Source organism: Acartia tonsa, chromosome 4, assembly GCF_053477335.1.
Source record: "Acartia tonsa isolate MP-2025a chromosome 4, ASM5347733v1, whole genome shotgun sequence".
Taxonomy (NCBI): Eukaryota; Metazoa; Arthropoda; class Copepoda; order Calanoida; family Acartiidae; genus Acartia; species Acartia tonsa.
The window spans coordinates 23,378,442-23,391,249 of NC_137263.1; the positions used below are offsets into that span (position 1 = coordinate 23,378,442).

The 12,808-nt window shown below is 31.2% G+C and overlaps 1 protein-coding gene across 4 annotated transcripts in view; it reads left to right on the forward strand.

Annotated features, from left to right (window-relative positions):
• The window catches only part of Nox (NADPH oxidase), a 196,024-nt gene that overhangs the window by 135,500 nt on the left and 47,716 nt on the right, over positions 1–12,808 (forward strand). For all 4 annotated transcript variants that reach the window (XM_080157021.1, XM_080157023.1, XM_080157022.1 and 1 more), the window contains 2 exons: positions 9,649–9,799; positions 12,182–12,309. In XM_080157021.1, the coding sequence (XP_080013147.1) occupies positions 9,649–9,799; positions 12,182–12,309 (279 nt within the window). The remainder of the gene's footprint in view (positions 1–9,648; positions 9,800–12,181; positions 12,310–12,808) is intronic.

The following is a 12,808-nucleotide window of genomic DNA, read 5'->3' on the forward strand; positions in this document are numbered from 1 at the left end:
GTAGTACACTCTTAAGTTTAAGCTTATAAGTGTAAAATTAATTTTCTTATAGACAACCAAATTTGGAAATTTGTTGTAAACTTTATTTTAAAAACCAAAATACAGGTTGTCCTTTAGAAAAATGCCAAATTGTATTGCTAAATTTTACAATTGCTTGGGACATAAGATTTTCAGATTTTCTTTAAAAGTGACCGTTTGACAGTTTAACGGACGGCGTACAGACAAACCTAATAATAGATTATCTGTATATTTTTCATTCTTTCTTTAATAAAAAAAATTATTTAAAGCTTTTGACAAGATAGATTAGTTCAGGCTGTGACTATGACATAACATTTTTTTGCGCATCTTATCCAATAATCTGTTGATAATTGATTCAGTAATAATGAGAACAAAAAGTTGTGTGCATGCCCAGATAGTCAACACGGTACAATGGAAAAGGCCACACATATTGCTAAAACAATTTTCATCGATCAAAAACATTGAGAAATATTTAAAGATAACCTCTAGGATGCCTTTACCCCTTACTCTTAAGGCTAGTGGTGAGGATTCTAGATGATTAATAAATAAAGTTTTTGAAAAAATGTAGTAAGAGCTTTTCTAGCATGGCTTCGAAACCGATTAATGTCCGCTGGATTAGAACCTTTTCCTAGCAATACTGAAAAATAATGTAAAGCATCGTATTTTTGACAATCTTCAACGAATTTTTATATCACAGAAAGCTGTCTATAGTACGCTGCGATAAACAAATATTGAATTTTTAACAAGTTTAATATGCTTTTTAATAAAAAGCTGAGGAAAGAGAAACTGTCCCAATTTTGTATATCTTTTGCGGAACAAGTTCCAATTACGTCATATTTTTCTTTCCCGAAAAAGGGAGGGGGGGAAGAAAATCTCTTCAAAAGAGATGGGGAAAACCCCCTTTTCTCCCATCTCTTTTTTCTTCCCCCCTTCCCTTTTTTTTCTTTCCCCCTTCTCTTTTTCGGGAAAGAAAAATATGACGTAATTGGAACTTGTTCCGCAAAAGATATACAAAATTGGGACAGTTTCTCTTTCCTCTAAAAAGCTTTTTAGTTGGGACTCCTCTTGTGTGTAACCCAGAGGGTGGCCGTATAAAAAGGTTGCCTCGCAAGATCTTAACAATAACTAATCCGTCGTGACTACAAACATTATTGAATGATATTGATTTTGACAAAATATGAAGAATCGCCCTCATGATAGGTGAGGGAGGGGGGGGGGGGCGGGTGGAGAAGATCACTCATTTTTAATCTTGATAATTTGGCCCTCTTTTTTTTCAGTGACTTGAGCTTTTTTTGTTTTACTTCTCCTAAATAATGGCCTATTTTATTATTTTTTTTTAAGGTGGTCAAAAAGTGATTTGTACTACATACATTGAAACCAAGACAATGGAACATATAAAAGTGAATTGCCACATAATATAACTCGCTATTCATAAGCAAATGGCGGCGAAAACTATAACCTTAAAACAAGGATGACAACATTCATAAATGCAAAACTCATCAGATGTAACATAAAAGTTATATGAAATTTAAGCTTTCAAAAGATAAGGTATAAAAGCGAAGACAAAAATACGTTTCACCTTCTGTAAAATTGCGTAAAAACAAGATACTTCATATACTTGATCTTTATGTACAAAAATGTATTTTATCGTCGAAGTAAATTTTACATAGAGTTCCAAATCAATAGGACGAATGGACAGGCAGACAGGCGGAAATGATAAGAATATAGCGAAGCTTTGCTTTTAATAATGGCTTTTTATTTGACCTAATTTTATACGTCTTTATGTGATTTGCTGAAAAGGTGGAAAGTTGAAACGGTCAAGGAGACAAGAATACAATTTTGAGCCGAGAACAATGACATTAAATTGTTATTTTTAGTAGCGAAGCTACCCTTTTATTAGCTTTGTCTGTCCGTCAGTCTGTAACGTTATGGGGGATATGATTTTCTTGGGTGCTTTTTAAGATAGATATTTTAAATTTTAGTGAAGTTTCCTATGACATATGCGAATCTAATCTGTTTTGTATGTTTGTAGGTCGGTCTTGTCTCAAAAGGAGTTTCTCAATAACTCTCTTTGTCTGTATGTCCATTCCATAATTTTTTATTCTTCGTTACTTATGGATGTTGTCACCCTTGTTTCAAGAACAATGCCTTAAATTGAGGCAGAATGAGTTTTGAAAACTTGCTTTTGTTGAGAAAATATTGTGTGAAAAATGGAGGTTAAAATTTTATTAAAGAGGGGTCAATTTTTATCAAAAAATATTAAAAAATACAAATTTTATATAAAGAAGTAATTACTGGTTTTATTATAGCTGAATTTTTATTAAAATAAACATATGCTTATTATTTAACTTTTAAGAAAATTTTATTTCAAAAAAGTATAATTTTAAAAGGCAAAGCAAAGAGATAACACGTAAATTTACATATTCTTTTCAAAAATTTTGTTTATCTATTTTCAAAGCGAAGTTTTTTTTATAATTAGGGTCAGTCCGTCCGTAACGGTTAGCTCCTTTCGTTAATTTAATCATGTCAAAATTGTCCAATTAAATTTTTAAAATACTGTTTCCTTGGATAATATATTACAATGTTTTAAGCGAAGCTTCTATATAATCAAGAAATAAAAGTGTAAGTATGTCCTTAAACAGTTTCGAGTATTTATGCAGTTTTTCAACAAATTTACTTACAATTTTGTTTAGATTTATTCATTTATATTCTGCTTTTTCACTCTACAAGTGTTAGTGTTCGTTTGTCCTTCCTTTTTAGGGCTTCGCTATTATGGATGTTGTCATCTTTGTTATCCTATAACTATGATGGTATAAAGTTAATGTTTGAAGGGTGACCTGGCATATAAAAATGTACAGATTCTCTACTTGATAAATCAAGTTATTAGTTTTTTTGAAAGGGTTCGACACCCGCAGTACAGTATGCAGCTTAGGTGCAATGTAAATAGCTGAATTTGACAGCTTTCTAGTTGAGGCAAATTTCTAGCAGCCACAGTTGATGTCACGCGCCGAACAAAGATATTATTTTTTGTATTTATTAGTATTAGCAGTATTCAGTAGGCTATAAAAGTTTTCCGGAATTTTAATAAATATAATAGATTTGAAATCTGCATAAAATTTTAAGGAATTTTTATAAAATTCGTTTTTTGTATAATTCTTTATCTATAAGCGCAAATACAAATTAAGTTAAATAATTTTTACATCTGTGATTGGTGGATTGAAAACTATCTGCGCTCTGATTGGAGAAGCTTAAGTGACGTATATCATTCAACCAATTAGAGCGCAGGTAGTTTCCAATCCACCTATCCTATTGGTCAAAATTTATTAACTAAAATTGGATTTGCGCTTTTAAATAATGAATTATATAAAAAACGAATTTTATAAAAAATCCCTAAAATTTTATGCAGATTTCAAATCTATTATATTTATTAAAATTCCGGAAAACTTTTATAGCCTAGTATTCAGCTTGGATGTAATGCAAGTAGATTAATTTCGAAGCTGTGAAAAGCTGTCAACGCAAAAAAACGTTGTAATAAAACTAGCGGCTACATGACCCCTGTACTATGCTGACTATGGATGATATGATTATTAGAACATGTTAATCATATAACATCCATTATACACATTATTTTAGTATTCTAACAAAATAGAAAATAATATAGAAAAATAAATTTCTTGATACATTTTACCGACCAAAAGTCACTGAAAGTTGCATAAATTTACATTCATTTTCTTGTTTGTTGGCAGTATTTTAAAAATTTACTACACAAAATAACTTGGATCCTCAGTATTTTTTGTTGGTTTGAAAGAACATAGCCTATCATTTTTCCACTTATCTAGCGCTTTAATTTTTTGATAAGCAGGTTTTCAAAATCTTCGGTATTTCGGTAATTAATCATTTCACAAATTTGAGACCCCTGCTATATAATAAACTAATAATAACAGCCAAGTCTTTCATAAGTTCGACTTCCTTTTTACTTCATTTTTATGATAGTTATATTTTGATTTATAAACACTTTTCTAAAAACTTAGACAACTTATAAATGCCAAATTCGGTGAATAATCTTTTGATTTTTTTACATAAGGCATTACTTTTGAATTAATTATTACTTTGATCTTACACCAGTTTATTATGTACTCTAATAATTTGAAACATGTACCAGGCTAAAACAACGATCCCCCAATCCACCCTCTTAACCCCATCCCCTACTATCCTACTGGATGAATGAACTGACCAATGTTAGCAACCTTAATTGACGACATTTCCCCCCTGTTATAATATACACGTATATTCTGTATCCATTTTATTACTTTAAAAGGAACATATTTACTTCATTCAAATTAATTATTAATGAAGCTATGAAAATTGGAAATAGTTCCAAACATCTAACTGAACAAAGATATGATAATTATATATTACTGAGCGATTTTGAGCATTCATCCATCTATCAATCCTTACTTAATATCTAAATTTATGTACACTATGCTTACACTATCTGAAGTTTAAGATCTTGGTAACCCATGAACCGATTTGGCTCAACTTGAAAGAATTATAGCTACTTGTCCTGGGGTGGTATTATGGACGAAGACCAAACTGCATTGCTTTTGTGTCACTTTTGATTCATGTGACGTCATAAAATGAGGAAGATGAGAAGAGAAGTGGGAAAGAAAACCCCTTAAAAAGAGATGGAGAATATGACGTCAAAAGTGGTGCAAAAGTAATGCAGTTTGGTCTTCGTCGTATTACGCTAGTTTCTTGGGTTAGAAACCCCCATCCATAAAACATAAAAATAATCGATCAAAAAAATTCAAAACAACATATATCAAAATAGCTTAAAACCATCAATGGAACAAAACTAAGCTTTCGTTCAAATTTTATTTCTTTCCAATTGTTTTCGAGATCTTACTGGACATACGAGCTGCAATAAAATGGCCTAAATCCATCACAGCATCTATAAAAAGCTTCCCTCAAAGAGAGAACTCGAATGGTGATCTAACGTTACGGAGAAAAAAAACCTTACTAATTTATATTATAATTAGCGGTTTCGCCCCTAGCCTCTAGGGGCTTTGCCCCAAGAGGTTTGATCAAACCAATTTTTCGTATTTTAGATATAAAAGAAATTTTTTTTAAATAAAATTTCTTTTGGGGGAGGGGTAATTTTTTGTTTTTGTTTTTTTTTGGGGGGAGGGGTTGGGGGTGTCCCACCCCCAAAGAAAATGGTTATAAACCTTCCCGGGAACTATGAGAAGCTACCCTGTTAAGGAGAACCCGATCGGTTCAGCGGTTAGCGAGATCCTTCGCTACAAACAAGCAGACAAACAGACAAACAAACAGACAGACAGACAGACATCGTTCTACTTTGTATTATAGATTTCAATTGTAAAGCTCAACGAAAAGTATAAAAGTATCGTAATTTGAATATTGATATAAAAAGCCATGCATAATGGAATAATATTGAATTATTGAGTTATTAAATGTATGTAAAAGGTTTATCTAACCCTTTCAGATATTATTATGCATAAATTTACATACATATCACATATAAAAAGACTGAATTACAAAACAGCAAGGCGCTATACTTTACTTTAAGCTTTTTATAGAGCCTATAAAAAATGGCGCCATACTGGCCTACAACTAGTCAATTAAAATGTATACTGGCCTGCCATTGGTAATTCAGTCCGTATGTTTGCCTATCATTGGTTATTTGTATTGTATAACGTCATTTTTTAAAGGAACTATAAAGAGCTTCATTTTACTTAAACTTTTTTTTCTTCATTAAAAACTATTTTAAGGTGTTGTTAGGCCGTAGTCGGTTGCTTTTCATTATTAAATAATTGTCCTATTGATTTGGAACTTTTTAACTAATAATTGGCAACTATGCAGGGATGTAAAGGGATAATACAACGGTCAATAAATTGATGTACTTCTCCAAAATCACCCCTTCTGTAGATTTCAATTAGTGGATGAAGTGTTTGGAGACTCATTTTAATAAAACAATCAATCAAAATTCTATAAAAGTTCCCAAAGTTGATAGGCCAAAGAATAAGAAACATTATTATAAAACTTTGGGGACTAGTTTAACAAACAGCTCAGTGTCCCCTCTTTCTATAACAACTATATTGTTATAGTTTTCAAAATTTTTTGCAGTTTTGATTGAAATATGAATATTGAATAAGGAACATGCATTGAATATTGATATCCTTGAAAGCATAATAACAGCACATTTTGGTCAATATACCTGCATTATTAGCCCTAATAAACATTTCATATCTACAGGATTATCATTTTGGTGGTTTACCAATGAAAATTACATATTGTCTTTTTGCATGTATATAAAATGTCAAGTGGTATGATATTGGTTAATCAAGAATGACAACATCCATAGGCTTATACATTTATAAAAATCTACTAAAATAACAACCAAATGTCGGATGGATATATTATTACTTGGATGTTATACCAGATTTTTATGTTCTTTAATAAAGTGAAATCGTAGCTGGCTAAAATAACGGTTCCCCCTTCGTTACCCCTTTTCTAATCTTCTCTTATTGGATGAACGAACTGACCAAACGATGATGTCAATGTTAGCAATTAATGACAATTTTTCTCCTGTCATATTTCTATATCCATTCATGTCGTAGCAGATGGACAGATTGAAAAAGTTCTTGGTCATGGAGATCTTCTTAAAAAGTTTGGGACATTTATCTTTCATAGCGGCCAAATAACCACAGCGTAATGGACGGACGGACGATCAAACAAAGTGAATTATAGCGGAGATGTTTTTGGGGAGAAAAATATTCAAATTTAAAATTCAATTTTAAACTGCTGACTAGTAAACCACGTTTCCTTTTTTCAAACTAACGAACATACATAGTTAATTATAGAGAAGTATGGCCTGAAAAAATGTTGGTCAAATCAATTCTATTGATACCAATAATCAATGTATTGACCTAACCACAAGAACAAATAATACTCATGTAAATTCTAGATCTATCATATGTCAATATTTTATTATTCTTTTTGTATCGCAGCTACTTTTTTTTACCAAGGCCTGTCTGTCAGTGCGTCACTCTAAAGATTGTGATATATTTAATGATTTATTTACACTACCTACCTTCAAATTATAATTTAATTAAGAATGATTAAACAATTTCGAACTGTTTATCTAATCTAAGTGTTTTAAGTATTATGGATTTAGATGCCTATGTTTTATTTTGAGATATTTAACTTTAAGTTTTTAAAAATCAAAATATTATCATTTGTTAAAAAGTTTTCGATTTTTGTAATAATTGTTGTTATATTATTTACTTGTATATTATAAATTTTGATGGATTTTCGAAACGACTTCTTTCATAAAACTTGGACGTTTAGATCCAAACTTTAAAATAAACTTTTTTTAGATTTAGTTTTCATAAAAATAAGTAGAACAGAAATCGACAGAAACAATTTAGCGTTATGTATGGTCTTACAAACAGACAGAGCATAGTTAACTTTTATAATGTCTATTTGTTAACATTATTTTTCAACATTTAACACATTTGTTTAACCATAAACGTGTCATGACAATGTTCTTTTATAACTTACATACGCACACAATACGTCTTAAAAATTGTTTTTGGCGGAAATGGCAAAAACCGAATTTTCCGGGGAGGTAACACGGATATTATTACAATTGACTGCACAATGGTCTAATAATATGCGGAGAGAAACAATGGGTTATAAATTTTGCTGCGAGTAAAAACAAGATTTTCAGCCGCCACAAACCTTTGCATTAGTATTATTATTATTTTACCAGCAATTAAAATTTGAATACGTCGTAATATCTGAACAGTTTAGTTCATATGTAGCGAAGCAATGTTAAACTAATGAAATGTGGATTAAAATAAAATCACAAGGTAACCTTAAAGCAGGACATCAAATTACAATATTGTAAGCGAAGCATTTGAATAATGAAATCTAAGTATGTCCATAAACAGTATCCTTTATTTAACAGTTATGCAACAAATTTACTTGCAATTTTGTCAAAACTTATACATCTATATTTTGCTTATTCGGTTCTGAAAGTCTACCAGAATAAATGTTCGTTTGTCCTACCGTTTCAGAGCTTTGTTTTATGGATATTGTCATCCTTGTTTAATTTTATTTTTTGCACATTTTTCAGTATTTAGTGAAGAAAATTTATATATTGTATAATATACAAATAAAGTTGCAAAAAGCCTAGTTGTAATCTAGAGGCCTCGGCTTTTTGCGGCTTGGGTTTATGTATTTTGATATAGTACTTGTATAACGTAAAAAATCATTCAGTCTAAGTCAAAATTGAGTTAAAATAGATATTGTAGGACTAAAATTCTTGCATTTTAAACTTCCTTTTTTGCTGATAATTTCTAGTAATGAAAGTAGGCTAATAGCCTAAAACCATCCAGAGACATATAAGAAGCTTCCATAAAATGGCTAACTCAATCGGTTCAGTAGTTATCAAAATCTTAGCCTACAGAAAACAAACTTACTACTTTATTTAATAGGATAGTAATAGTATCATTTCACAGAATTCACCAAACCCTATGAAATATAAGGATTTAGATTTATGATTTTTGCTAACATTTCTTTAACTCATTACATTAGGAAACTGCTGTACTTATCAATCTTAATTACAAGTTTAGATTTAAATTGCTATTGTAATTAGATCTCTTTCTTGCAATTTTCATTCTACAGGGTGCGAAAGCACTTTAGGATTTCTCTGAATTTTCTTGCTAAACTGCTAAAATCTAAAAAAAAATCTTAAGGGCAAACGAACAACGCCAATAATTGTTTTGATTTTTCACACTTTATTGGTATATATCGATGCTGTGAGTATTGGTGCAAAAAATGGGGACATGATTCCAGTGACGTCATATTTTTCTTTCCCGAAAAAGGGAAGGGGGGAAGAAAATCTCTTCAAAAGAGATGGGGAAAACCCCCTTTTCTCCCATCTCTTTTTTTCTTCCCCCCTTCCCTTTTTCGGGAAAGAAAAATATGACGTCACTGGAATCATGTCCCCATTTTTTGCACCAATACTCACAGCATCCAAATCAATGAACACCCTGTTCTAGAAAATCTTTTTTGAACTAAAAGAGCAAATAATAAATCTCTGAGCAGAGCAAAGCCCTCAATTTGAATCAATCAAACAGTTTGTAATTGATTTTTTTACAGTAATTATAAAAATAGTAATTATTAGCTACGCACAATTTTTCACAACTTTTTGCACAAATATTTTAAATAAAACTTTTGGCAAAGCTACAAAGTTATCTAGTTTTGAATAATGTTATATTTTACGCATCTGCATAAAAAAATTAATTGCGTTGGTTTCATAGAGTAAGGATTTATTTTGTCTGTTATTCGGAAATATAGTTAAGTGTCAAAATTATTGGATGTTATCATCGGAGGATTTTTTTTCTCAATGTTTTTCAATTCGAAGATTTTTTTCTTTCCATGTTTTTTTTAAAATATAACAACAACATTATAGACCTTATCTTCGTGGGAATTGCTAAAACTTTCAAGTGCTTGTAAAAAATATTAATGTTTCTACTACAAACAAAAAATAACAATTGTTTTCAAATACAAAATTTTTCTACAAATCTAATTTTATTTCAGGAGTTTTTTGTTGAACGGGCATTCAGGATATTTGACAAGGACGGTAGCGGCACTGTGTCCCTGGCGGAGTTCATAGAGACCATGCATCAGTTCTCTGGACAGGGGGAGGATGAGAAAATTTCATTCCTCTTCAAAGTTTATGACTTAAACGGTAAGATATAAAATTTAGATAATAATTTTTTGGCGAATGGATACAGAATACACCATATTTGAAATGGACTTTCTGGTAGAGATTATAGAGCTGTCTGTTACGCTTCCTAAATCATACACAACTGGTATACCAAGTTTGAAACCGATAGGACAATTCTAACATGTCTAAATTTACGAAAAGAGCAATCGTTCAGGACATACGGACGTAGCTACCCTAATTAAAGAAAAGCTTTGCTAAAAAAATACAAAATAATGCCGATAATTACTTATGACTTGAGCTCTGGTAAAAAAATGGGATGTTCTAAAAATTTTAATTAAGAATACGGAGTGGTAGACAAATAACTTAACCTTTTCACCCCGCCCTTCTGCACCTTCCCAAAAATACAGCCAATTTAAAGGGAAGGAATTGGGGAGGGGGGGGGGGGGGATAAAGAACCTTTTCATGATATATTTATAATCAGAAGCTGAATATGGTGGCAATATCCGTCGAATCGCATGTTGAGCCCAATCATAAACCCCTTTTTAAAAATATTTCAGCAAATTGAAAAAAAATATAGAGAAGGGTTAGTTAAATAAGGTTCAGAAGAACCCCGCATGGTTATAATTACTTGCAATTGCTCTAAAATAAAGAATGAGTTGGGGGTGGGGAAGGGGGCAGGGATAAGACAATGGCGGTTAAATTGATGTACATCCACAATAATAATACACAAAATTACCACCTACAAGTCCCTAAAGTTGTTAAGCCAACAAATAAGAAAACGTTATTATAAAACTTTGGGGACTAGTGTAATAAATAGCCCAATGTTCCCTCTCTCTCTCTCTCTCTGGGAAGGGGGTTACTAATGGTTTACTTACGGATTAAAGGGATCCTACAAATATGGTTTGGTTGGTATAAGTTGACGTATACACACACAAATATATATTCATATCTAATAACGGATACAATTCTCATACACAGCTTAAATGTCATGAAATACACACACACACACACACGCACACACACACACAAAGCAACACATAAAAATACACAGACAGACACACACTTAATTAACAAGCACACATTTTATCATTTGCGGTTGATTGAATAAATCAATAAAAAAATGTTTGATATTTAATTTTTTCTACACTAAATGTAAAAATATATGACTTAAAAACAGTACATCTCAATATATAAGACATCCCAGTTTTGAGATCTTAAGTGGTAAAACCTAAAACTATAAAATAAGAATGGTCATTTAAGAATCTAAACCTTCAATCTAACTACTCAAAAATAAATTAAGCATATAATTTATTTATTTCCAAGCCCTTTAGCGAATTAATTTCATTATTGGCCTCATCTTACATTTTGCAAGCAATAGAAGAATTACCCCCCTACCCTATATAATCTGCAAAAATATTCTATCATAAAATTTAAGACGCTTTTCTGTGACGATCTGCGTCAACTAAGAGATGTTAGAATCGTTCTATCAATTTCAAAGCTTTCGTGAAAATTTCTGTAACTTTTAGGAACAATGTTTTAAGCATACTATCTCTTTAATAATTACCTTTTTACATTATAGTATTAATTACATGGTATTAAAATGTTCATAAACGATTAAAAAGAAGTCTATAAACTAAGAATGTCTTTAATCAAATTTCAAAAGTTTATAGGGTGGGTGGTGGGGGAGGGTGTTAAGGGTGGCCATCATATGAAAACAGGATTTTGCTGAGATATTAAATGGTCAAATCAAATTAAACATCATAAAGGAAATTATAATCAAAAGATAAATTTACCGCTTAATAGATATGTTAAATTAGACGGATAGATATATTTTTCAATTTATTTTATACTACAAAATTTAAAAATCTAGAATTGATCAAAATATTTACTTTAAACAGGGTTGAACATTAGACTTAAATTACACTGGTATCCAAAGTTTTATAACAACGTTATCTTTTTCGTTGGTGCTAAACTTTGGCCAGTTTCATTTGGATTGATTGGTTCAACACTAGTAGTGATCAAACATTTCAACCATTAATTTAAATATATAGAATGTGTAATTTGATTATCATCATGAATTTATCTTTAGTAAAAGTTATCTCGAAAGAACAAGTTATTAAAGAACATCTCGATGTTTAGCTTTACTAAAATTCAACGTTTGATTATCAAATTCCTTATCCGTCCTGATATTAGATCATTAAAGTAAAAGAATAGAGAGGGCAGGGGTTAAATACTGTATGTTCACTAGACTTTGTGTCGACTTTGATTGGGTCTTTGAATATCAGCCATTAGCGTCGGAAATTCAATATAAAAGAGCAAAAAGCAAAAAAAGTCCCCACCTCTGGAACCAGGTAGTTATCAGGTATACCTATACATTTATTTAAAGCCACATAATTGTCGTAGATGATGGTTTGATTGACGAGGCTGACCTGCGCGAAGTGATGAAAGCCTGTATGGTGGAGAATGGGATGGAGTTTGATGAGAAAGAAGTTTCAGATCTGGCCAATGCCCTTTTCGAGGATGCTGTTAGGGTAAGTTTGGATGATTTTATTAGAAATTCTAATTTATGTTGCTTTTTTGTTACAATACGATGTTGAGGTTAGGTTAAATTGAGTCTCCAGCTTGAGAACTCTTTATAGACTCCACATGGTCTCCAATATTTTATATACTCATTCGTTGGCTTAACAACTTTGGGGACATTTAGTAAATCATAATTTGGCGGTGCAACCTAGTGGTGTCTAAACTTTTCCACCAGTAGTGAGATAGTTTTTGTCATCGCAATTGTTGTTGTGCATTAATTTATCGTCCAATGTCCTATCCCTTAAAATCCCTGCTATTTTAGAATACTCAAAGAATTAATCAGCAAACTATTGTTGAATATGAAAGATAAATAAACCTAAACCTGTGCTGAGAATAAAAATGCATTTTGTTCATTTTACCCAGTGCAGTGCAAACCTATGCTTTTAAATGATACATGAAGTTTTGGATCAAGTCTAAAAAAAAGGAAGGTCATACTGTATCTTTAAAGGC